This window comes from Lepisosteus oculatus, chromosome 17, assembly GCF_040954835.1.
Source record: "Lepisosteus oculatus isolate fLepOcu1 chromosome 17, fLepOcu1.hap2, whole genome shotgun sequence".
Taxonomy (NCBI): domain Eukaryota; kingdom Metazoa; phylum Chordata; class Actinopteri; order Semionotiformes; family Lepisosteidae; genus Lepisosteus; species Lepisosteus oculatus.
The window spans coordinates 7,010,382-7,037,979 of record NC_090712.1 but is presented as its reverse complement, the minus strand read 5'-3'; the positions used below and the strand labels follow the sequence as shown (position 1 = coordinate 7,037,979).

General features: G+C 37.9%; 2 protein-coding genes and 1 long non-coding RNA gene across 5 annotated transcripts in view; 2 read left to right on the top strand and 1 right to left on the bottom strand.

Moving 5' to 3' along the window:
• Nucleotides 1-20,582, bottom strand: part of slx4ip (SLX4 interacting protein) — a 40,390-nt gene extending 19,808 nt beyond the window's left edge. Inside the window, exons 1-4 of one of the 3 annotated variants that reach the window (XM_015363186.2) lie at nt 20,514-20,582; nt 18,961-19,012; nt 8,015-8,104; nt 7,324-7,450 (exon numbers count right to left, since the gene is read on the bottom strand). In XM_015363186.2, the coding sequence (XP_015218672.1) occupies nt 7,324-7,450; nt 8,015-8,104; nt 18,961-18,996 (253 nt within the window). In that variant the 5' untranslated portion in view covers nt 18,997-19,012; nt 20,514-20,582. Of the gene's footprint in view, nt 1-7,323; nt 7,451-8,014; nt 8,105-18,960; nt 19,013-20,461 lie in introns of all 3 variants that reach the window. The other 2 variants (XM_015363187.2, XM_069180048.1) reach the window with 2 other exon arrangements.
• Nucleotides 20,583-20,585: 3 nt separating this feature from the next.
• Nucleotides 20,586-21,310, top strand: LOC107079389 (uncharacterized). The gene is made up of 3 exons (XR_001480357.2): nt 20,586-20,674; nt 20,888-20,959; nt 21,293-21,310. It is a non-coding gene; the product is annotated as an uncharacterized lncRNA (long non-coding RNA).
• Nucleotides 21,311-21,992: 682 nt separating this feature from the next.
• mkks (MKKS centrosomal shuttling protein) lies at nt 21,993-25,522 on the top strand. The gene is made up of 4 exons (XM_006638719.3): nt 21,993-23,200; nt 23,420-23,601; nt 24,215-24,325; nt 24,800-25,522. The coding sequence occupies exons 1-4, from the start codon at nt 22,216-22,218 to the stop codon at nt 25,226-25,228; spliced, it is 1,707 nt and encodes a 568-aa protein (XP_006638782.1). The 5' UTR covers nt 21,993-22,215; the 3' UTR covers nt 25,229-25,522.
• Nucleotides 25,523-27,598: the final 2,076 nt, after the last annotated feature.

Below are 27,598 nucleotides of genomic sequence, written 5' to 3'. Positions count from 1 at the left end.
CCAGTTTTCTGACCCTCAGGAGAATGTGTGTATTTTAAAGGAACAGTTCTCAAGCAAGAAGAGATTACTTGTCTGTTTTCACATACAACATTTTTGTTTTCTATCCAATGTATAGTTGAGAAAAAACACATTGCCTAGTTCAATGCATTACACATTTGTTATTCTATTTCACAGACAACTGATAGAAATCGGAGCAAAAGAAGGATTCACTTCTTCATTGCACTAGAGGAAAAACAGTAGAATAGCTAGTAACTAAGGTATTTTAGCCATATCTGTAATTTTGTTTGAATTATGCAGAACACAGAGCTGGAAATAGTTAAATTCAGTATACTCTCGGTAAAAAAGAATAAACTGCTAAAACAGATGAACAGTGCCACTTATTAAGGTCCTTTCAGAAGGCTAAAATCAACAAGTTGCAAACAAGGTTACCCTTTCAGGTTTCAAAATATTCAGAGTAATTATAAAGTTGCAGTTAACAACAATTATAACAATAATTGTTTAAAACAGAGTTGTGCCCATAAATAGTGAGCATGAGTTGAGCCTGAAGGACTCTGTGTTCCTTGCAAAATCAACACAAGTTCAGCAGCTGTGGGTCAGCTGGGAACTTGCAGCTGGAGAAGTTAGGCAGCGGGGGGGGGGCTCTGCTGTCCTGCTGCAGAGCCAGAAACTGGGTCTTACGGCTGGATTTACAAAAGAAAGAGCAGCAAAACAAAGCAAGGGGTTCCAGGATCGGCAGCACTGGGAGATGGGGAGGCTGAAGAGTGGGGGGCTGGGCCTGGGTATTTTTAACAGGAGCTCAGGACTCTGATTTTGTTACTGCCAAGGGTTACTGCCATTAAAAGCATTTCTTTGCTCTTAATCTGTGTGCCCCTGCTACAGCTACGAGGCAGGTAATTCCGTTGCATGCTCTCCATTTACAACCCAGCAGTAAGCAGCATCAGGATTAAAAGCAAAACTGGAGATCTGTCTCAGAACCAGTTTCTAAATATGATAGAACAGCAAACAGCCGCTTCTATCCTTACATTAGTCTGGCCTTCTGCTGGGACTACATAAACAGATTGAAAGGGGCAACATGAACATACACCTACTGTACAGTATTTTCCCCCTTAAAAGTGATTCTGTGGCTGTGTTTAAAAATGATTCAGTTCTTTTTTTATGTAAACGCAGCATACCAGCAGTACCAAGGGTATTTCTCTAATAATTTTAGGCTTTGCTCTGGCTCCAAAAACTTTGAAATTGGACCCAATGGGGACCGATGGTTAATTAGCAAATTAGGAAATATGCTAAGATTCTAAAAATGTTTAGGCTGCAATGATGTGAGACTAATTACTTAATTAAGGATGTTGGAAAGAATTTCTCATTTTTGTGCTGCACATCCTCAGCATACTTCAAGGAAACAAATCTTATAAACACATTTTATACAGTAAAGCTATCCAGCAACACTTGTTTTCCACTAGAGTCACAGCCAAGCAGACTTAAGTCTTCAGAAGACTGCCAAGTGGAGTCTGTGGTACACTGTGCAATACTGGAAAGCCTTCTCCCACGGCTATTAGTGACCATTCATCTAGGAGCCTGGGAAAATGCCTTCGAGTCGCAGAGTTATCTGGAACAGCCTGGCAGGTGTTCTCTTCCCACTGAACTCTGGCACCTGCACACTACTGCGCAACCAGAGACGTTTTTGGACAAGTCAAATCACCCCACCCGCCAGGACAGCGGTGTGGGGCACCTGGCTGCAGGCAGTGTTTGCAGGGAACCAGGTAGAAATCAATCTGAAACTTGCAAACAGTGCGGTCTCTTTTTAAATCCTGTGGAGGTGTGAATACGAAAGCTACTTTTTTTGCTGTTTCCAATCGTGATTAAGTTGTTCAAACATGAGTCTTATATCTAAGTTTTCAAGCTACATCAAAAGCCTTCTCCAAACAGACAAAATGCGCTTCTTATTTTTATATACTACATTTAAAAAAAGATGTAAAAATACAATATATATATAACACAATGGTACTTTTACAAGGAAAGAAAAAAATTTGAGAAAAAAGTACTTTACATGTATGTTTCTTTTCCAGCCTAGATCCTACTTGGACCAGGACAAGAAAACTAAGATCTCATTATTTTGACTCTTCTGTGAGTTAGACATCCTGGTATGTAACTACAGGGATAAATGTGCTTTAAAGTCAGAGTGCAGTCCTCCAAGGCAATCTGAGCCGGGCAGACTATAAAACAATTGTTTGCTGAAATGTTTCCTACAGAAGCTGCAGGTAAACCTACTAATGAATGCACAGAAATTGTATCTGTTATTTACTCACCGTTGCCCTGTAGAATGCACTACCTTTCTATTCCATCTGGAATAAGGCCACACCAGTCACCGTACTCTCATTCTGTTTACTGTCATAGCGTGGCACTTAAGCATGAGATCCATTTTTCAGTGGAGGAATAAATATGCTGAACATGGTAAGTCAGGGCATGCAGGGCATAGCCGCTGCTGTAGTAATTAAAATTATCTGTTCTTCAAGGGGACACCAGTTTTTTCCAGAATATACACACCCATAGACTTCCAGCTACTCAATGACATTTAACAGGAAGACAGGATTTGCCTTTTCTGTTCCATTTGGATAAATAAAAACACAGTGATGACTAATAACAAAAACACATAGTTCTCAAATAGTTCTGCATTTAAAAGGAGAAATAAAGGACTCTGCAACTCAGACTAGTTTACTTTGGTTTCGTTTTAAGATTACTTTAACTTCTTTGTACTTATTATTACCTGCAATTTTAGCACAGATTCACATATGTACTGAAATGCCAAAGAATGTTAAAAGCTGCTGACTATTCGTTTGAACCAACAGCAGCCAAACTAATTACTGTCTCCTTATCCACCCCATTCACATGAGTGTCTCAGAGTGTCTGCAGGTTCTCTCTCATCCATCAGAGATCCAGCTTTATTTTAAAGTCCTTCTATACCCAGTTATAGTCCACAGATTAGAGATCAGGCTACACTTTGACCTGAATGCAGAATTCATGAGCTGCACTCTAAATACTCAAGAGCTAAGCCTCCACTGACTTTTTATGGCAGCAGGAAGAGAACTTGGAATATTTAAAAGGGTCCTACATGCTTCAATATGAAGTATCTGACAGTACATTTTAACTTTCTTCCTCTGAGTTGGATATTGCAAAAGGAGAATTACTGTACTTATAATCTGACAAAAATGGTAATGAATACACTGCTTAAAGGGTTGGCTCAATGAATATCTCCTCATACAATGTTATTAAAACACTCTATATCAACATATATTTGCATACATTTAATCGAATTTATATTCATTGACAAAAGTTGTACTCATTTAAAAAATAACTTAGACAAATCATGGAATGATTACATGTAATCATGTAAGTAAAAACAATAAAAAAATCACCTCTATATCAGAACTCTGCTGAAGATGTCCAGCCATAGGTCTTGCCTGTGTGAGTGTAAATTCTACACATCTAAACACACACAGTACCTGCTTATAATATGCGCATGTGCACCTTCATTTACCACTGGGAATCCTAGTAAAAAAATAAGATTTCATTTCAGATTGTCAAATGAGTGTTTCTTCTCCCTAAATATTGTTTCCACATCTTCTGGTTGCTACAAATGGTAAGCCTACAGAATTGATTCTTAAGAGATCAGTTACCGTTTGTCTAATCAAGATATTCGTTCCAAGAAGGAGAAAGAAAAACCCCATGAAGGCTCATAACACATCGCTTTAAATTACATGCAAAAATAAAGGACATGTGCTCATGAACATTTATTAGACAGCACACACTTCGTCCTGTAACGAACAGTTTCAAAATATACAGCTGGTTGCAGATGTCTGATAAGGTGCTTTACTTATATTAACTCTTTCCATGGTAACCTCTGAGAAGAAACCTACACAGAGTGTTTAAGCTGAAGGAGGTGAAAGCTATCATTTTCTTGTCAGCAATTTAGTTGTTAATGTACTGTACATTCGCCCTTCTCCTTGTGTGGAATGTGGTGCCACCACAGTTTGTGCTGAATGTTTAAACAAACGTAGGAAACCAGAAAAAAAGGGTCAAAACATTACACATCCAGGTCAAACTTCTGGATGCAATTAACTTCAATTCCTGCAATTATCTGTGAGAAAGTCACTTTTTTCTTATTGGGTCATTTGCAGTTTGGTTCGGACTAACCATTTTCACCAACAAAGACTAGAAATAACATGGAACGAACACATTTCTTAATTTAAAAAGACACAACTAATTGAATTATAGCAATGAGAATTACTTTCTCATACAGACGTGTCGAATCAAAATACATCTGGTATCTCAGATTTATAAAACAAGTATTTCAGCAGTTGTATTGATCCATTTCGATTTGTATATATAATGTATATACTGTATGTACATGTATATACTTAGATAGTCCATATCACTGAGTGAAACATGTTTTCTACACTCTCAGATCTTATTCACTTCTAGCAGTTCACTATGTAATTCAGAAATCGAAATTTGAAAGGTTAATCTACACAATAATATGCCTCTATACATTAAAATATTTATATATATTCTCGATCGGGTACCCCCATTGTGAAGAATGCAATGCAAAAACACATTTTTTAGGACATGCATAACTTTCAAAAAACAAATAATTTGTTTCAAAGACAACATATGCACTGAAATACTTGTTATACATGAATGAGTATGAATACTGCAGTATTTGCTGATAAGTTCTTAAAAACATAAAGCACCCTGTGGTTGAGTATAACAGGATTTCCCATCAGTAACAATTTTACCAGGAATACCAGGGGGCTCATTTTTTTAATTCTGGGAGAGGAGCTTTGGCAACTAACTTAAATAGCCTCACAAGTGCAAAATTATGACCACAAGCATCAGTTTTACTCAGTCTGGATACGAGTTGTCACAGCCAGAGCAAAACCCTGTTACAATAGGAATAACCTACCAAGTAACTACTTTATTTCATTAAGAAGGAGTTTAGCCTACAAATCCTATCTACACTTTTGGGAAAGTAGATTCCATCCATGGTTTTGGTTTTGCTCACTGCTTTTCAATGTGCCACTATCTTTATTTTCCATCTACATACTTGTCGATCCTTAACAGATGTCAAAGTAAATATCAGTAAAGCTTTTGTAACCTAAGAGAGTCTTTCCCGACTTAATCTCACAGATGGAAAGACATCAGACAGATAAGGGGGCAAATAAAACATCTTGAAAGCTTTTCTAATGCAAGCTTCATAACGGCTGCCATTCAGGAGAGGAGAGAGGATATGTGGGAGTTGATTGCCATGTGTACATGTACATAGGAATTCTTATTTATACCCATCTATCAGGACTTGCACAGTACAGCAGATGACACAGTACGACAGACAGCACCACACAATGTAGACAGTACATCACGAAACAGTACATAATAAATAGTGATAGTATTTACAGTCAATAAACAACCAGAATAATAAATACATGGTAGAGAAGAATAAATATGTCGTAGTGAACAAAAATACATCATAGTTCAAGTTAAAAGTACATAGTGCATAGTGGAGTAAGCAGTTTCAGTGTTCTCTGACTTTTCAATTGCCTGTAGCCATTTGTGGTTCCTGAGGCTGTTACAAAGTAAACATCTTCTTAAATGCACAATCACATCTGCACGCAACCTTAATACGCTGTACGAGACTGCTACATAGCCCTGAGCATTTTGATTACAGTAACTATTGCTGAAAGGTAATGGATTCCTTCCAGGAGTTTAGGTGACAGCAGAAGAGAAAATTACACCAGTTTGTACCTTAAGGACACCGAACGTGTATGCTAAAGTTCCCATAAAACAAGGATCACACTAAGCTGATTTGCTTCTGATAACTGGAAACAAGTTTTAAATGACAGCTTTCAAAGACATTAATTTTAATGTATTAGAGCTAAAGAAGGAATGCTACAGTCCAAGCTCCAAGCTGCTTTTATTCTTTTTAAAAAAAGCAGAGTGCTCAGTTATTTAGACATGTACAAAAAAAAGCTACAGGGTGGGAATCATTACTTGCCCTGTAATCCTATACTTGCAATAATGTTCTTAAGCTGTCAGTGTGTGTAATGTTTAATTGTAGCTAAGTAGCACCTGCGTCAAGAGCTTCCTCTCTCTAAACTTATCTGTGCTCTAGCTGATTATTCTGTAAGACTGCAATAAGGTAATCCTGCTTTAATGTAATGGTTCCTTTAGGAGGTGACTGACAATATTAGCCACCCTTGGCACTAAACTAATATCTATCTCCAACAAAATAATTTCCAGCACAGGTGTTAATATTCAGTAAGTAAATGCAATCCCCAGACATTTCTCTCCACTTAGTTTGAGGAGAAAATTACACATGTAATGATGACTGACAGCCGATCAAACAGGGCAACAGCAGTCACACAACTGCAAGACACCAACACTAACACTCATCTGCACAGTCAGGCCCAAGGTTTTACCATCAGAACTGAGGATTATTCATGGTTACTACTAATTTATTGCAACACTTCATAAAAAGCAGTTTGTCACAAAAAAACAAAATCACCAAAAAACTGACATCTTAATTTTTATGAGACACTGCAGTTAATCAGTTTCCTGTGGGAAATGAGTGATGATGAGTGATTCCAATGCAAAGGCTATTACACCTACTCAGGTATTCACATAAATTGACTCAAATCCAAAAAAGGCTATAATGCAAAACCAATATAAAAATAATCCAGATCGACACCAAGCTTTCTAGAAACAGAGCTGGAAAACTCTGAATGAATCCTTAAAATAGAACGTTTTTTTTTAAACTTAAGACACAATAAAAAGTAGCAAAAACAGGAATCTCATTTCTCACTTCATACCAATAAAAATTGAGGTCATCGGTTATGCTGTTTCCTAACAGACTGATAAAATCAAATTTCTATTTGCTTAAAACACCTGACACAGTGACACAATGAAGCCTAAATGCAAAGAGGGTGTAAAGTGTAGTTTTAAAAAAGATAAAAGAAATAAGTTACTAGGGTGTACCCATCTCCCCTGTTTCTCATATTCTTCATATATTTAATGTCTTTGAGGAAATATGGCTTCTGTTTTTAATGAGGGTTTTTTTTCTAGGAGAAAAGTAAAAGTGCGTGCGAGGGATTACTTCTGGGTGATTGCAAATTGAAAAAGTGGAGCGGAGTCTATTTGTGTGACAAAGTGCTGTGAATGACTGCAGCCACTCCGCTAGCACACCCTTCGCAAAACAGGTTTATTTGCTGAAGCTGGAGAGGAGCTCTGACTTACACTAGGCCTGCCCCCAAGGGCAGAACAAATGAACTGCCTTACCTTTAATGCACAGTGGTCTGGCTTGTGTTAATTCCTTTCTTGGCTTGGGCTGCCCCTGCAGACGTCTGGCTTCCAAGTACTGCTTGACTCTCTGATCAACTGCGTCTTTGAGAAGCACACTGACCTCCTGAAGAATTATTACAAAAATAAACGAACACACGATTTGCAAAAGGTTCTCTCAGATCTCCAAATTACAGTTCACTAAAGTAGATATAATCATCATGCTTATCCTGCTTGTTGAACCACATTTTATTTTTATCCACCGATCCACAGTATGATATGAAAGTTTTCAAATATTTTAGAACCTGCTTTTGCATGGATGAGACACAGCCCTCTGGTATAAATTATGCCACAACTCAAATTCCCATCTCAAAGCAGACAAATATCAGCCTTTTACTAAACTGTGTCTAATTAGGCAGTAAAGACACACAGAGTGACATAAGGCCCTGGTAATATTTAAAATAGGCTCATACAAAAGGCAAACATAAAGTGACCTGGGAAAAATGGAACAAATCATGGGTCCTATAAAAGTCCCATTTGAATTGTTAAGAGCTGGGGGTGAGGTGAAGGGGGTGAGATTATAGTTAGGCTCTTCGCAACAATGAAAACAGAGATCCAAGTACGTCATTGTAGTCTTGATTCCTCCCTGCAGCTAAGCGCTTTTGAAGTTGGCAGCACTTTTTTGTTGTACCTCCTTGTGCTGCTCAGCAAACCAGCTGGTGTCTTCGCTGGAGCCCAGGGGCAGAATATGAAGATCCACCAGCACAACGAAATTCCCACACTGCAAAACAAAAGAGGACAGCCACAGGTTGTTGTGAAGCGCACGGCCTGCAGACAATAAAGGAAATCACCATGAGTGAGCCACTCTAGGCCCCGGCCTTCACAGCATCGCATTAACCCAGAGCAGCAGTCCTGTCCTCCTCACCCCTCTTTCTGCAGGCTGCACTGAGGACAGGCATGTCACGGTGAACCAAGAGATTCATCATGACTCAGAATAAAATGTCATCAAAAGGGAGGATATAAACCACAACTAACATTCTGGAGTCAGACTTCTCCAAACTCCACTGTTAAGTGGTGAATAAATCAGCCTTTTCTTTCTGTTACTGAGCACCGAATATGCTTGTGTAGACACAAAATCCTACACACAAATCTTACACAAAGCAAAATTTTCCAGATTAGTGCACAGTCAAAACCACGTTTCTGTCTTCTTTTTGTGGGGAGGTTAGGAGGAAAGGAGGGAAGGCAGGAATACTTTTATACCATTACTGTAACATAATGAGATCAAATATCTTGCCAAGGTGTCAAAGTAACTGAACTGCACTTCAACCTGTACCAGTAAGTAATGTGTTTCTTAGTCTAACCTGAAGACTGTGTAAAATAATTAAATGTCACTTTTCATAACAGATTCAGACAGCTCCTTGCTTCCAAAAAAAAACTTTCAAAAAAGACAGTCAGATTATTTTAATCTTCCTCCCTTCCAAAGGCTGTTTGAAAATAAGATGGAGTGTATCCCAGATAAAATAAAAGCTAACAGGTGGTATTGTATACTCACACACAATACTCAGGTAGTGTGTGATAAGCAAGTCTATTCTACACAATACGTATCACAGCGGCATACTATAAACCTACAATCACACTCCATAGCAACTGAAATCTGCTATAGTAAGTGCTCTTTCTCACACAAGACTTGAATTGTATTTGAAAAGACATGACCTCAAATATATATATGTATGTATGTATGTACAGCTACACAGTACAAAATGCTGCATTGTAATGGAGGAGCACTTTATAAATAACACTGTATGTATTTTATTTAATAAATATTTCCTCAGGGTAGAATACATTATCACAAGTTAAACTTTCTGAAGACCTGGATCACTGAGTCACCAACACTAAGTGACACGAAGAACAGATGCCAATAATGTCACAGCCATTAATGTTATTCATTCAGTTTATATGTTGTGATACTTACATCTTCAATCGCAAGTGTGTTGTCATTACAATTGTTGAAAAAATCTATGATTTGCATGAATACAAGAATTATACAGTAGGTTTACAGTATGAAGAAATGTGTATTCATGGAGCAGGTGAGATCACTGAGTGTCAACAAAGTCATTTTGTTTTAGTTAAAAAGCAGTACACTTTTATAACATACCAGGACAACAAGGAAGGACAACCAAAAACCTACGTTCTTGTCCTTCTGATATCTTTAGTTTTTGCAGTTCCACTGGTTTTCAATACCATGCAAAAGATGCAGTAAAGAGAATTATTTTTCTTTCATTACAATGAAGCAGAAATCCAATCCAATCAATTACAAAGGCTTTAATGGGAAGAAAATCCATAGTAATACATCACAGTTGTGCCTTACATTACCTCTTTCAGTTCACAAATAATTTGTTTAAAACATAGCCGATACTATGACCACCCTCCCCCTCAGAATTATTATATTTTCATGGAACATGAAAGAAAGGAAAAAAATCAATCATTAAAACACATGAACTGCCAGAACCCACCAAAAAAAACTGGTGCTTAAGTCCAGCAAAAGTAGTGTGCAGCCTGTCTCATTAAACATACTCTACTGGCTGGGAAGCTGGCCTTTAAATTTCTGATGACTAAACCATGAAAAACAACACCTTTATCCTATGTAGGCAGCTGTGGGAGGGGGGGAATTCCTCCAAGCAGAAAGCTTCCCAAAATTCTCACGTCTTCAGGTCTAAAGCATAAGATGGTGTATGCCAACTTTGTGCTCTAGAGGACAAGCTCACGGACGCATTAATCCATTAGATCATTACGGTGAAAGATAAATGTGTGAAAATGTTTGGTTTTTCTAGCTATAAACACATCTCTATAAACGGCTGTATTTGCTTCCATTCCGAATTCACCATTCCCTTTCCAAAGCACAGACAATTCCACACATGCACAGCTCCCCCTTGTGGTCGAGACCCACAACTTCAGGTCATGCAGAATTGCATCCTTTTCAAACGCTCATTATTCAGGAAACCCCAGTTCAGTGATAATCATGGAAGACTGACTGGTTGAAAGCAATAACTAGATCATTCTTATAATTTTTCAACTTCCTAAAAATCCGAAAAATAGGCCTTCCAGACGCGTGTGTTTCACTAGTACAATGTATTGTTAAATCTCTCCATGAAGAGATTTTTTCAGCTCGCTTGTTCTCCCTTGTCTTTGTCATGTCAGATGTCTCATGGCTATCTGCTGCTGACCAGTTGTTTCAGTTGAGTGGGTCTGAAAATTACAATGTCGTGGGAAAGGAGAAAGGAGAGTGACTGAGCCTGTCAGTCAATCTGTGAAATGCTGACAATCGGGTTCCGTGATGCTTCTGGCTTTGTGCCTACAGCATAATTAAGTTATTTTTTTTAAAGTAAGGTTTTATTCTAATAATCTAAAGATGTAAAAATGTTCCCTGATTCTGTAACCTGCAAAAGGTAACAACAAACATCCATTTTCTCAAAGGAACCCTATTAAACTGAATGCGGTTTTAAAGAAATGGGTTGATATGCCTGGTGCTGTTCTGTTTAGTGGATTCTGAAGTCAGGATGTGGAAATAAAATAGGATCAAAGGTATTTAAATATCCTGGTATACAATAGCTCACTGTCTGATTTTCAGTAGCAATGATGCATGTTGCTACTAGACTGAAAAGGTGCAAACAGTGTCAGCGAAATTGCACTAGCTTTGTTTGAACTGAACAGATCCAACTCATTACAGGAGCTAACCTGTAGGCTGATGAAATCTCTAGAACACGTCTATTGATTCAATTTATTATTTGGGAAGGATCCAAACAGCAACTGTTGGAAATGATTCTTTTTCTCACATCCTCACAGCGACGGGGAAGACTGAAATTTATACACAAGCTGTAGCACTACATGATGGCCTGTTCACACACGGTCTGTGATTTGGTTTACTATTCAGGAGAGGTTCTTTCTAATGTGTTTGTCAAAATAAACTTTGAAATTACAGAACTATTTTTTTTTAGGACTAGATGAGAACAATAAGATCAGCATTTTATTTTGAAGCAAGGTATGGATAGATACAGTCCTAATACCGAAAAAGTGGAAATGATTTTATGTGAACTCACACATCACTAAATATGAGTATTGTCAGTCTAGGGAAACACTCAATGAATTGCAGCTGACCAATGAATGAGTCACCATGCCAAGCACACAGCTGCAAAAGTAGTATTTGTACCCATTCTTTAACAATGTGATTGATTACATGTAATTAATAGCATTAGTTATTCGGTCTTACTATTAACATTATTATTAATAATCAATATTCGCATCTTTTATAACAGTTTTCACTGTTACTGAAAACTGACTGTTGGGCTTTCTAATGAATAACTTTTGAAATAACTTATTTTAACTATAATGCTTATAGTTGATATAGTTTAGTATACTGTATATACACATATATATTTAGTATATAGTATAGTTTATATATGAATGTTACAAAACATATAATTGTTTGTTTACACAGTGCAGTGTGATTCTAGGAATTGGTGATAATGTAAATGAACACAGCATGTAAAAGCATATACTATATTATAGACTGTGTCTATTGGCATTAATTTTTTTTCCTATTCAGAAAGTATCCCAACAGCCAATGAAAACAAAATACACAATGCAAAATATGGGGGTCAACAGAACCTCTTTTTTGCCTTTGCATAAATAATACCATCTATTCTGTAGAATTTCATCCTGACTTGGCAACTAGTGCGATATAGTGCTTGGAGACACATTTGGCAGATAAGGCAGGAATGATATAGTTTTCTGTCTTGACCCTCAGCAGCTCTGAAACATGGTTTGCCTTCAAACTAGCCAGAAGGTGTCTATCATTCAGTCCCTGAGGTCATATATTACAAACCACTGACCTCCACCAGGCAGATCTCTTCTCTGCACTACTCAAGAGCTTTGCCTTTGGCTATACCCACATCACTTTGGGTGGCCATTCTCAGGGATTCAAGGACTCAATACTTTATTGCCATGTTAACAAAGCGCTGCCAAGATAAAAACAACAGAAAAAACAATTTTACACTATTTACACTAGCCCACATCACATTATTCAGTCAGTCTCAGACTCAAAAGTTTAAAATAAAAAAAATCTAAAGGACTTTATTCAGTTCCATAAGATGCTTGTATCAACCAAGATCTACATATTGACTAATGGATTAATGGTCTCTAGTTAGGAGCTTTTTCAGAACATTCAGAACATTTTTTCAGACAACATTGGTTTCCAACTATAAACCAAGAACCTCAGACCCAAAGAATACTCAATATGAGACAGCAAACGCATCTTAAAAAAAACAAAATATATACATAACTACTTCTAGTCTACATTTTCATTGTCACTGCCTTGATTGACACTTTAACACATCTTCATGCTTAATATCAGGATTTTTTGAACCAACGCTAGATAGTTTGTGTAGCCTACTAGTAGACAACTCATCACAATTAGCACAGGCTCCAGATGCCTAAATTCAGTGTCTTTGTATTCTGTGGCACACAGTATGGAAATGGATTCTTCCCTGAACTCGGCTGTTGATGATCACAAAACCAATGTTCCTCTTAAGAGTACTGTGACTCACAGAACTCTCTGAGCTCTTGGCTTTTCAGAAATATCCGATTTAAGCCACTGAGCTAACCACACACTTATTTCCTTGCATGAGTCTGGAATCCAGTCTCACTCTTTGGAAGGTAAGAAGGAGTGGAGCAGTGGGAGTGTCTGGCAGAGAGAACTAGATCACAAGAGTACGATTTCTGATGCAGTGTGCGTTGCTTCCTTCCAAAGAAAAAAAAAACTTGCTGACACGCAACTCATTATGTGCTTGAAGGTAAGAAACCTGTTATTGAGAGAGACCATCTACAATTTCACACCTCCAACTTTGAAAGCAATATTAATGGAAGTTCGTGTTTCACAGAGACATACAGTAAATGGGCCAATGTGGTTTTATTCCAAGTCCCTTAGAGAGAAAATACTTTATAAAGGGTGTGTGTGCAGATAAGAGAGAATAACTGCTACAGAATCCCTGTCCTTTTATTGTAATGCCTTTGTTCCCTGGTACCTTGTGAATGAGCCTCTCAGTTTACAAAGTACATTGGCGGGATCTTTTCCATTTTTCCTCAGTGAGTATCCGGTTAGCATGACCTGCCAAAACTGAAAATCACGACTGTTCTCTACCACTGAGTGTTTTCAGGTTTGTGTAAGACAGCACTTTCTATTTTTACTGGCTAATCAGTAAGTAAATAAATACTGAAGCAATTTCGAGACAGGGGCTCTTTTCCCTTTCTGCCCAACAATGGCTCTGGTCTGCATCACTCTCAGTTCCCCAGTGACTCTCTACCTTCCCTTATCTCTCTCCCAGCTTCCCACTGTCAGCTTGTGTTTTTACGGCCAGGAGAGCTAGTCTGCAGATGAGGCGTGCTGCTCAGTACCTCCCTGCCCTTTGCCACTGCTATCAGAAGTTTTAAGTTTTTGGCCGAGGTCGTATAGGAACCAGACCCAGTTCAGTGCAAGAGTACTTAGCTACAAGGCTAACATTAACCAGCCACAGATGTTTACAGTGGGAAAGTAAAAGTGGCAGATGCTGTCTAACTCCATAAAACCAGGGTCTTGCTTCTCTCCACTGGGTTCCAGGTTTGGGTGCTTGATTTACGTCTGTCAGGATGATCTGTTTATGTCTGTGGGTGTCACTGTTCTAAATGTAATGGATGATAGTTACATTTCTGTACTGTTCTTAGATCTCAGTTTTAAAAGATTTCCCACAGTATTTTTTGTCTGAAAAAGCAAAAACTGATACAGATAAATGTTAACAGCTCTTAATTTTTACAAAAACATTTTCATAAAAACATTTAAAACTGCATGTATACTTTTTTAAGGTTTTAGCATAAAGTCCTTTTTATTCCAGTTTCTGTAAACTGACAGACAAATAGCTCACTGATCTTGCAATCAAATATTACTACAAAGGATAGTGGACATAACAATGTAGTTGAATTGCTCAAACAAATGGAAGTCCAGAAAAGACTATTCATGTAGCCCTAGGACAACGGAAGAGCAAAAAGACAAGAAGTTGAAGATTGACACTTATTATCCTAACGGACAGTTTTTATTCGTAAAGTTTTTTGCTTCTTTGGTGGACACATATAATGCAAAAGATCAAATCAGTTGTGACAGCTTCTGACAAACAAAACCTTGACAGACAAATAAATATTTGCCTATTTGGAATAACAGATACTGTATAGTCAAGAAATGATGATCCTTAAGCATCTGTATGCTGATTAAAAAGGTTATCAAATCCCGAGCATGAAAACAGACCCATTAAAAATGTCCACTTTACATGAAAGGAAGGCTGTTTACATGGATAAGCAGCCTAAAAACATTCCCAGTGTGTGGTCTGGCATAATTGTGTTTCTATAAGAAGGAAAATGAAGAGAAGCAGCATGCAAACGTTTTTTAGTACTTAAAATTCTTCAACAGAAAGATTCTGACCAACAGATTCATTTACCAGACAGTTAAATGAATGTCACTGTCAAATTTACTTAAGAAAACACAGAACGGAACTTCCATCAGTATCTAGAGTAAATATCCTCACAGCTTGTTTGAAGTTCATCTAATATGTACTGCTCAGCATAACCAGATGACTCAAGCAACAAGATACTAACACCTGCTTTTATTACAGAATGTAATAAACCACTAGAGCCCCCTAAAGAAAATCCAAACTCATAAAACAATCTTCAGACCCTGTACATCTGACCACCCCACAGTATGTATTAAGCTGCAAATTGAAAAAGCACTTCAAAAACACAAGGAATTGTATTCTCATTTTTTATTTTTAGTTTAATTGGTCTTATATTGACTACTTCATCTATTTCATTTCAATAACATATCTCCTTAAGAATACACCGCAACAGTGACTACTCAATACTAAACTTCATAAGTCATACTGTATGAAATAAAATCCAGCTTAATACACTGCCATAGATGAAAGTATAAGTATTAAGGGGCACTGAACTTGGATTTCATTGTTCCTCAGGTATGTAGATCACAGATCATTTCATGCTTAACAGTGATGTTTTGTGAATATTGTGAGATACTGCATGGGAACTTGTTCTCTGCATTCTATTTCAAGGGTTCTCTCTTAAAAGTGGTATTTCATCTAGTCTTGAGAAAATCTGCTTGAGAAGAAATCCCAAGCCATGTCTTTCAGCTTAAGCTGTAACTGGCGGCAAATAAGCTCTTGATTTATGAGACGTGACTCCACTTTCCCTTCCTCCAGAATATGACCTCTCAAACAAACTTTTAATTACACTATAATGAAAAGGTACTGCAGTAATTCAGCGGAAGCAATAATACAAGTTTGGGGATGCCTCTAAAATTTCATGAACTAAATTGCACTACTGCCCGCTCATCTCTCCGAGCTCCTCATTAATAGCATACATCCCTCATCCTCAGAGGGACAAAAGTCCTTTTCTTGGTAAATTTTTTAGCATTTAATTTGAAGTAACATGAGACAAATATCGCCACGTGCTGATGATAAAGCATTAATTATCAAAGCCTCCACTCCCTGACCAGCGTTAGATGGAGGGGGATTGAGGCTCTCTCCTGCCCACTGGAATTCCACGTCCAGATGCTGAGCTTGGAGATCCCTGATAGCAGGATGTTTGAGATTCAGATTTGGATTTTATCTGCGCCTGCTCTGTTACAAGGTCAACAGAAATCTGTTTCAATAGAGAAATATTAATAGCAATCTGCTTTTGCATTTTCCAAGCTTCATTATATGTAATGTCACGCTTGCCGGTGCATCCTAATACAATTCTTAACCAGATGCAGTGCATTCAGAATACATACAGTGTGTTCATACATTTTAGTTTTGGTAAAAATGTGAGCGGCAACACCTGTTTTAGCTTTCTTGTACTGACTAGCGGTGGACTTTAGGATAAGACTCGAAATACTGCTGCTGACCTTCAAGGGCTAGCATGATTCAGATCCTGACTGCATCAGTGGACTGCTAACCCACCCTACACCTGCTTGTTGTTTCTGCTCTTTGGATTCCAGCCTTCTTTCAGTTCCTAACACGAGACTCAGAACACACTGCAGATCCTGCTTTATGGTCTGTTGCTCCAAGACTGTGGAATGATCTCTCTACTCCTGTGAGACTTGTACTTTCAAAGGCTGTCTTTTTAAATCTGTGTCATTTACAGCTTTCATTTGCATATACCTGTCTCTTTGGTTTTATTATACAATGCCATGAGATGATGTACCATGAAAGGTGCTATATAAAATAAAGGTTGTTTCAACAGATATAATTATAGATTACAACAATTGTATTCATATACTGAAAGGCCCGTGAGGCCAGGTGATCATATTTATTAAAATGGAAAGAAATTTCAAAAAGACTAGGAACACTGTTGTTGCAATTCTATATATAAATTGAAAGCATTTTAAGCACAAAACATTTCTTTTGCACTTACAGAACACAACTGTTTAATCAAATTCAATCAACACTTCCCCCTGCTGGTGAAACAACAAGAGTACTGTAGGGCGCTTCAGGGCTAATCAAAAACAGGCAAAGAACTTATGATGGAAGAGCTCAGATTCTAGATGTCTAGATGGCCCACAGCTGATTCTTTGTGAATATAAAACATTTCTAACCACTTTTAATTTGCACATTCAAGGCAATCTGCCAAGTAGTCTGTTAATTGTTCTGTACTGCATCCTCCAAAGAAATCTCATGCTTGCATTCCAGTTTAAAATTGAAGGGATATGTTTAATTTTACTTGACTCTAATCAACAATTAAGATGAGAAGGCTTTGAACAAAATGGGAGTCTGGCCTTTCTCAGTGATTCTGATTTAATGGGTCATGTAAGACAATCTTCAACCTAAAATATCACAGAAATGTACAGTTAAACTTTATGAGACAGAGAACACCCACATGGAGCATTTTGCTTAAAGTAAAGGACAGAAATTAATCCCACACAGAATTTGCAAGAGGTTGCTGTTAGATGGTAGAAATACAGAAAAGTATCCTTCTAAGTCAAGGTAAAACATACAGACCACAGTAACTACAGTATGGCCATCATTGCTCAGTGCTCAATAAAAGCCAGCTCAAACACCTGGACAGGTGGTGCATTAACATGCACACATTAACTGTGGCTCTGGTGTTGCTGAAATTCTGCTGGTCACATGGCTATTACAATAATGGAACAAGATGTTTACACATCATGCATTCATAAGAAGAACTTAGAACCAAGTGTGTGCTTGTTTTATTACATAAAAGTTACAATAGGCCAGTTTCAACTGATAAAAACAACAAATATAAGATATAAGCTGACTGACTTATGCCCCTGATTATTCACCTGGGATGGCCAGCCCAAACGTACTGAAGTAAAAGTCAAGTGCACGGGAGTCAAGTGCACAGAGAATACGCCTCTGCCCCCTGCTGGAGGCTACCCAGTGAAGTCCCGTTCCCCCTGACTGCCCTCATCTCCCCTCAGGAACAGACAGCAGCTTCCGGTCCCGAGCTCAGCCGCTGCTGCTCAGGGAATCCCCCTGCCAGGCGCCCGGTGAGGAAACTGCACTATGCAGCCTTTACCCTCCATGATTTCATTTGGTCTCCACTTCTTCACAATTTCTGTAAAAGCTGCTGGCACACTATAATGTAGAGTGATGCCTAATAGGCATTTTTTCATATTAGCACAGAGATTGAAAATAAAATACACCTAAGAATGCTCCCTTATATTGCAATACAGTTTTTAAATACCCGAAGTACAAAGCCACAACAGAAATAACAAGCAGCTACCATTTAATAAGCCACTGCTAATTTCCTCAGAACTGATTGTTTTTATATCGGCAACATCTCAGCAATAGTTCCTACAGGCAACAACTATGGATTGTAAAAAAAAAAACATTTTCAGAGGAGACTTCCTTGTATATTTTTTTTATTTTTATTGATAAACTTAAAAAACTTTCCCAAACCATGAAAACCAAAGGTTCATTCATCACAGACACCTTTGTCTCTTAGCCAGTACATTTTCAGAAACAACGAAACAAAAGCAGGCTGCACAATCTCTTTGATCACATAAAGCCATTATGTAGTCTTCAGCACTGAAAAGGGTAACGCTCAGAATAATATTTCCTCAGCAATTCGCAGACTTGTTTATGTTGGACTGCATTCACGTCACAAACTGAAATGGCAGAGCCTAAATTGGCACACATGAAGAAAAGTTTTGAACCTTAGGGAAAACAAAAGTATCCCATAACTCTTTTTTTCCTTTTTTGTACAATTTTGCTGTACTGCTATATTGCTTTTACACTTCAGCCAAAATCAAAGATAATGGTAGATACATTACTGATGCAATAGAAATAGAAAATTAAGACTTATCTCACTTAGGACAAATGGACAAGATTTGTTTTGTGACAGCAGCCATTTGTTAAAACTGATAAATTACAAAAAAGAACAAAAAAGATAACAATAATGTTCCATGTCCCAACCTTTAACAATTTTTTTTTCATTTTGGCATTTTCTTAACAAGACAAATCCAGACTAAATCACATATGCATAAAAAAAACAGATAAAAAGTTAAAAACATAAAAAATATTATAAATTCCTTCATTTACATACCTTCACTACAAACTTGTTTGGGGACATTTTTTGCATGACATTCAGTGACAACCTGAAAAATAGCAAATAAAACATAGACATCGAAATATAAATTGAACACCTTTACTTTTACATTACTATGAGCAGGGCATGCAAAAAATTACATTTTGACAAATGACTTTCTGATTGTGCCCAAAGGTCATTTTCCCACACTCAGTAATGTCGTCACCTTCTATGACGCCCGATAGCAAAATTTATCTCAGAATTATAAAACATATTCATGCACTAAGCAATTCCTCCCAGCACTTTCTTGAAAAATATTTTATGGATGATATCATAAAAGAAACATGCCTAAATTGCAAAACCTGTCACTGAGTCATCGCTCAAAGTGATACACAACAATACAGACCTTAATTACCTTGCGGTTCTGGTATTTAATGGTTATGGGGAAAATATGATAGATTGCAGAATGTTATTCTGCATCCGTCCCACAGCTGTCAAACACAACAGCTGTTCAAAATCAGCAGGGGCAGAGATGATTGTACAAAAATGTATGGTACAAGAACTCCACACTGTTGCCCAAATCTTATAAAGAAAACTAAAGAATAAAATATGAAGGTAGTTCACAGTTATCATTTGGTGACTGATGCAGCTTTCTTTAAAAACAAAAAGCCAGCGGAAATAAAAACCCCAGAGCATATCACACGTAGCTTTGGGTTCTCGCACGCTACTGACACGTGTCTTTCCTTAGATCACGTTTTTATCTTTCAAATAAAAACTTACTGTGGAAAAGTGTTGCACCGTCAACACTGCAACTTAAAGGATACACACACACACTTCCTATTAAGTAAATCCAGAGATACATTTCAGATTATTTGCATTTTGCTTATGGTCTTATAGTTTAATATTTGATAACACAACTTTTGCAATGACAATAGTGATGTGTGCACAACTCTGGTCTCAAAATAATTTAAAAATGCTATTACCGATATAAATCCTTCTGTCCAATGTGTCTTAAAATTCTGCACCGTCAAAAAGCAACTTGAGAGTGCACGTATGAAAACAGTTATTGCGAACAATAAATACATGTTATGAGAAGGGTTTGCTTTTTAAAAAAACATCTAACGCTAATAAATCCTCGGTATTCCTGATAAATACGTTTATGTGTTAAAATGTAATTATACAGACAATATTCCATGTTCAAGTGAAATTTATTTTTAAAAAGCATTTGTTTCCAAACTAAATTTTAAAACAGTAATGAATATTAAGGCTCTTCGGGACGTGTGGGGCCGACAACCTAGTTGTATTAGGTAAAACGAGCAAGTACAGCTGCGATACTACACATAGTTACAGCGATTCCATTCCATCGTAAAATGTCAACAAGATTACAGTGCATAGAAATGTGTGGAAACAGCTGTGAACTATCACTATAGTAACAATACAAGCACCTTTTCTTTAAGAAATAGACATGCAATTTTATTTTAACAATGTTTTATAATGCATAGCTTCTGGTTTTCCTTACATGGAAACTGCGTTGTTGTTGTTGTTGTTTTTTTATCGAAGCCGCTACGTACCGAAAGCAGCACAAATGTTTCCACGTTCTCTTTCCGCCATCAGGTTTGAATACGGGTCACGTTGCGATGACAGAAGGACCCCCATAGGCGTCCTTGATGCCATAGAAACGATCGCTGAAACTGCAGAATTTGAAAACACTTGAAGACGTTTGCTTGTTATGGTAACTAAAAGAACAAAAATGGAAGAAAAAGACGTTTACACAGAGTGTGAAGTGTCATTAGATGCGACTAGTTTTTTGATTGAATGTGTATTTCAATGACAAACAATGAGTACTTAATACATGTTCATAGTTTGTATCTTATTATTCGTTACACTATAGTACCGTCTCTTATAGTGCAGTGCTTGGCGCTGAAACATCTTATATATTTGACAGGCATATATGTGGAAATTCGCAAATGAAAGGACCCAAAATGGCCGCCGTGTTTCTAACTGTAAGCTGCTGAAGGTGAGTCTTTTTTGTCACTTGTATTTGTAAGTCCTTACGAATATTTAAAATATTTTACTAGGTTTTGGTTTAATAATACTTGTTTACTACGGACGTTTTGTGTCTTGATTTTTCCAGTTATCAACCGTAGCTATGGTTCACTCTGTAGTCTTTCTATGAAATCAGTCATTATGCAAGTGATCATAGGGTAAAGAGTCATGAAGCTAACGTCACAAATTAAATGGTTCTTTGTTTTAAAACAGTCATGGTTTGACTTCACCATTTGCATGGAGATGTTTTTTATATTTTGTTTTATTTTTGTTTGGTTTCTTTAAACTGTGTTTTCATTTGTAGGTTCCAGCGTTACTATGGGACTAAGAAGTGCGTGGAAGAACTACAAAGTGCTTATAGTTATGGGCACGGGTCTTGGACTGGTACACTGGGGTTGGTACAGCATCAAGTCAAATCCTATCTTCCACAAGAAGGAGGACAGTTACATGCCAGAGCCCGGCGTGGTGTCCTATGTCTCCCAACAGCAAAGTCACCCAAAAGGAAAGCAGTAGAATACTGATCACAGGTATTGGGCTGTCATTTTTTAGCTCTGTGGCTCAAATGAAGATTCTAAAGTTTGGCCTGTGCCAGCCATTTCTCGTGCTGTAGGTAAATAGAATTGATGTTCATCTGCAATCTCATAGTGAATATTATAGAAGATGTAATGGCACAAAATAGAATTGCTTTGACTCAGGCAATGACCTATCTGGAGAAGCTATTTTTAAAAAAAATCTATTAAATATGGAAGTTCTCTATTGTATTTCTTAGTCTAACAATATGTGTAATTTTCCCTTTCATTTCAGGCAGAAATTAATCTCCAATTAATGACAAAAAGATCCCTCGTTAAAGGCTGCTAACATGAGCAATAGAAGTTGGTTGCAGAAGAACTGGCTGCTTGTGGCAGGACTTTCTTTTCTTGGTATTCACCTTGGGACATATCTATTGCAAAAGACTGTGAAAAGCTCGACTCGTTCGGATCTTGCATTGAAACAGAAGGATGTCAAGTAATGATGCCACAATCGGAAGAGCCAAACTAGACCATTATGTGCTGATCCTTGCTATTTAAGTTTAAATTAAAAAGGTTGTACTTTGAAATGGGTCTATAAATGAGGTCAGACATAAATAAATCTGCATGGCCTTTCTGTAAATTATCCACATGAAATAAAATGGCTTGGACTTTAAAAGAAATTCAAAGTCTTTAGTTTCTCTGATAGGCTAAAGCAAAGATGTCTCGTCTGTCAAATAAAAAGACCTCGCTCTGTACTGCTGAACCTTTATCAGATGATAAAGTGTGTCAGAAACTGGCAGTGTTCAGGCAGATCTTCACATCATGTTTTGGTCCTACCGGCAGACTCAAGCAAATACATAACAATGTGGGAGGGCATGTCCAGACCACATCTACGTCAGCAGTGCTTCTGAAAGGAGTTTTCACATCACACCCTGTCCTCAAGCTACTTACTGCATCTGTTCTGAACCATATTTCTTGCTTTAGCGATTGTGGTTTGTTTGCAGCTATCCTCTCCTGTGCCCTTATCGAAAATGCACAAAGATTAAATATTGAAACGGGCATTACCCTCAAAGTGTACAGGCATCTCCTATGCCTGTGTAAAGACTATCTGAATCAAGAGGAGTGTGGCTGTAGAGTAAGAATTGATTTTGGCAACAGTCAGTCTCTGCTGTCCCTGGCACGTAGTGTCATAGCTAGCAAACCGGCCTGCATGTTGACTTACAAAGAAGTGCAACACGTCAGCTCACTGGTGGTGCAGGCGTTCTTGCAGACAGTTCCCTGTGAGGCTGAGGGAAGTGTTTGTTTGGGGAAGGTGGTCTTCGTTTCTGTCGAAGGCCACAGAGCGATGGATTCAGCTCTGTTTCCTGGCCTGCTGGTAGAAATGCCAGAGATGCTGTCTGCTTCTGACCTGAAGTGGCTAGATCACAGAGCCATCACTCTGGCGCTGTTCAACACTTCGCTCTCGGGTGACCTTTCTGAGACGGGGGACGGAACGCTGGAAGTTAGTTGTGGCCTCAGCCCAGAAGCAGCCGTCCTGGAGCTGCTGCTGAGGATGGGGAAGCAGATCATCAGTGACGGTGTAGCGCTGCTTGCATGTCAGAAGGTGGTACATCCTGTCTTGAAGCAGTACCTGAAGGAGCATCATGTGATTGTCATAGAGAGGTTGGGGATTTCACTCATGGAACCACTAAGTCAAATGACAGGTGTGTAATTCACTTCCGATTATAAAGAGGAGAACATGGAAATAGCCCAGTCACTTCTGTAGAGTATAATTTAAAGTTTGTAGAATTGAATCATAGTTGCATTTTTTGTTGATTTGCAGAGTATTGTTTTCTCAAATATGATGGACATTGTTTTTAACTTTTAAAAATTTGAATATGACTGGCTCTTAATGATTTTAAATCCTTGTTCTTTTGAAATAGGTGCCCTACCTATTGCTAGTTTTCAGTCTCCTGTTCCATCCAAGTGCTATGGACAGCTGAGCAATATCCTTGTGAAGAGCTTTGGGTCTAGACAGATGCTTAATTTAATCCCAGCTGGAGATTCAACAGTCTGCAGTCTGGGGCTGTGCAACAGAAATGAGACTACCCTTAATGAGCTCAAGGTAGGCTGTATTAGATTATTTTAAGAACAGAAGATGTGTACAGTAATTGTTCCAAATCACTTCTTTTTTTACTAGAAGACATTTTGGTATCTGTCAAGACTATGAAGAATTCACGGTAGGTTTGAATGAGCAACAGATGGCAATAAATCACAACTCGGGTGTTTTAAAATATACATTTCTGTATAACATGTTGTTTACCCTACCTGCTTGTAATGCTTTTGAGAAGACTTTGAGTTAAAGGAATGGCAATGGCATTCTACCTTTTATCATGCTACATACATCATATTACTATCAAAAGCCATATTTGTTAAGATAATATAAATTCTGCCATTCATGACATGATATCTCCATGTTTTTGTATATTGGAGTACAGTAACTTGTACAGTCAGTACAGCAGGATGTACAGCAGCAAAGGTTACATGTTACTGATAACAGAAACTGTTGCTTTGCTTACATTCTCCAAATGCATATATTATATGCATTATACATATATTAAACTCAAAAGCACATTTTAGATTTCTTTAAATCTAGCATTTTACAGCAGTTCCCTTACTGTAAACTCATTAATATTTTTAATTCTGGGCTCTTATATCTAAATGGCTTTTTATTCCAGTTGACGTGCCAAAATGCAGAACATGTCTTGAGGCTATCACTGAAGAGTCCCTTTGCGCTTTTTGGTGGAGGGTGTACAGAAACACATTTGGCTGCCTACATCAGAAACAAGGTATGTATCTGGGGGAAAAACATTGTTGGAATGCTCAATAATTAAGAATGTACGTCCATCTGAGTGTCTGATTGTTCTCTCACATGGGATGTTGCGTTGTGCCTTGTTCAATTTCAGCTAGCTCAAGAAACCTCTGTTGATGTTGGAAAGATTTAGCAGGCTTCAAAATAAGCCTGAAATGTGAGCAGTGTGGCTGGGGAGTTGGATGCGATTCCCCCATTTCTTTTTGTTTAAAGCAGTGGACTCGGTTGTTTTTTAATGCTCTTTAGACCAGCTGTGTTTTGGAGACTGGTTAAATAAACACAGTCTCGGCTTTTTATGGAGAACCTTATTTTAAAAAAAGCCGGGACTAGATGCTTTACATTTTTGCCATCAGGACGGAAATGTGATATGTCTGATAAATGCATGCATCGTGAAGAACTCGCAGGGAGAAAAGAGCTCATTTTGAAATAGGTTCCCTAATGTCTCTTACAGTGCAGCAGTGGTGTCGATGGTACGTTACTGGGGCCTGGCTGCTCACCCACCCAGTTCCAGATGGCGGCTGACAGCTTCTGCCGAGCCCTGGAGTCAGTGGGCCGATCCCTGGAGCACGACGGAGGGGAATCCCTCGTGGACCTGCGCTGTGGCCATCGCTGGTCCGGGCCCGGCGGCGCTGCCCCCGATGTTCCGTGGAAGGACGTGGTCAGCCTGTGTGGCTGTGGACGGCTGGACCGACATGAAGGTCTGCAGTGGGTCATTCTCGGTGGCAAGGGCCCCTCGTTCTCTCCCACCCTGCCAGCTGAGAGCTGTGCTCAACACCTCGTGCTGGATTCCTTTCCGGCAAAGCTCAACGCTTTGCAGGTAGCCGTTGAGACAGCCAACCTCATCCTGGATCTCAAGTATGTCATACAAGACGTCAATTAACATTTTTATGGTTGTATGTCACAGCATTTAAGCTGATCCTTAAAGTGTGTAAAAGCAGGAAAATTAAAAAATAGATCATACTTTTCCCCCGCTAGAAGTGAAAACTTGCCAAGTTTCTCTAATGGCATGGATGGAAAGTTACTTTTCGTAATTACTAGGTTTCCCCACCAGGTGGCAACATCATCCCAAGCTGTGGAAGAATGGTACTGTACAATTGAATTTATGAGCGTTTTCAAAGGAGCAGACTGGGTGAACTGTGGCAGTTTGTAAATAAAGACAGATTTTTGTGGCTTACCGTGCGTCGCTTCATTGTGTTCATGAGACCAAAGAGTTTAAGTGTTGAAAGTATTTTGTTTGTAAAACATTCCCACATGTTTACTTTGCTTTTATTGTTGTGTCGATGAACACGATATCAACCAAACATAATGCATTTTAAAGATGTAAAATAGATTTTAAAACATAAAAATTATAAATTGTCCAGTTTCACAAATTAATGCCTGCCCTTTTAAATCAACTAGTATAGTTTCCCACTTGGGATGGAATAAATGTTCTAAGATCCATAAATAGGCAGATGGAAACCTTATTTATTCACATTATTTAAAAGGTTAAGTGCATCGAATTAGTACCCGCATGTGGGTATCTTGGTTTCAGTGTTTTTCAGATACTAATGATAAACTTTCTTTGCACGAAATGACAACGAAAGCAAGGCACTAACTGGTTTAAGAAAACAATCCTATTGATGTTATCTAATATGTCTAGGTTTGGCGTTATGTACTTAGTGATTCAGACCTAAATATCATATTAAAATAATATGAACATCTAGCCCTTGTACCACAATGATGTATTATTACATGAAAAAGATTGTTCCACTAAAGAGTGGGTTTTAAAAATAATATTTTGGTCTTTTGTCTGGTTTACCCTCCAACATCTTCACAAGAGTTGCGTGTGAAAATGCTAGCAAATGTGCACTTATTTAACTTGTCAACATTACCCGATCCAGTCTGGTTTTGTGTATAATATTTATTATACAGTGTCAGTGTTGTTTGTAATATTTATTCACCCAGCCACCACAGACTATAGTTTTGCTATCTGTTAATAAAAAATGCAAAAGTAATCAGTAATGTTTATTTTTTAGATTGGGAAGATTGACAAATGCAAATTAAAATACATCGCCCTTTAATATATACCATTTAGTTAAAACCAAAATTCACCCTTAAAAATCGTGTAATCTTTTAACACTTCATGATTTAAGCTAATTATTTCCTGTTTTTTTTTGATTATGGATGCTCTTCACAGTCACAGTTTGACAAAAGCAGTTAGAGAAGTACTCAAGCCATTGGACAATGAGTAGCATTATTAAGTGACTACTTCAGAACGTTTTTCTGGCTGGTGAAAAACCACTAAAAACCAAGGTAATTAGTAACAAAATAGTGTTTTCTGTGAAAACACCAAACAAATAACAGATTATGTGGCATAATTCAATTATTGAATATTAAAAATGGAGTTTTAAACAGATTTTCAGGAATAGATCTTTCAGATGGGTTATCATTCTCAACAGGATGGGTTACCCCAGTGAAGTCTGCTGTTTGAATCACCCCTCTTCTTCATATTAATTTGGGTTTGATAGAACTACTGATGTTTCATAAATAGTTCAACAGGTGGTAAGATACAGAGAAAATAACTAGAATATTCAGTGAAAATAAATATTATATTAAAACGTAAGTGCCGAGTAATCTTAATCAGTTTTTTTTCTGGTTTGTGTTTGTTTTAATCTATTTCTGTCTACTAAAATTTTGTTCTAGTAGATACTGCTGTAAACGACTACACACTCCAGTTTGGCAGCTGGACAGCCGCACAGAAGAGGCTGCAGACAGAGAAAGTCATCTCCAATAAAAGGGGTTTTATTGTGTTTTTTTAGTACAGCCAGAGTGCTAGTCACCAGGGGGTACCCCTTCTCTAGGGTGACCAACAGGAAGCAGAGGCAGGTGGTGTCAAGGCTGAGACTGCAGTAATGCAGTACAATATTGGGCAGGGGGAGCAAAGTTCTACAATATTTAAAATATTCTAAGCAAGATGAAAATTGATCTGTTAATATTTTGAATGAATTCCTGAAGTTTGACAAAACAAAGAATCAGTAAGCGCCTGATAAGTATTGTACACCCAAGGAGTCACCTTGACAGGAACCTGTAAATTTCCTGTAAAGTTAAACCTTTGAGGTTTGAGGTGAGAATTGAGGCTTAGGCTTTTAACCCCTTACAAAGGAAACGAGTAAACAGCTCATACTATAACCCACACACAAATTTCTTTGATTGGAATCTTATTTATCTATTATAAATTTATATACAGTGCCTTGCGAAAGTATTCGGCCCC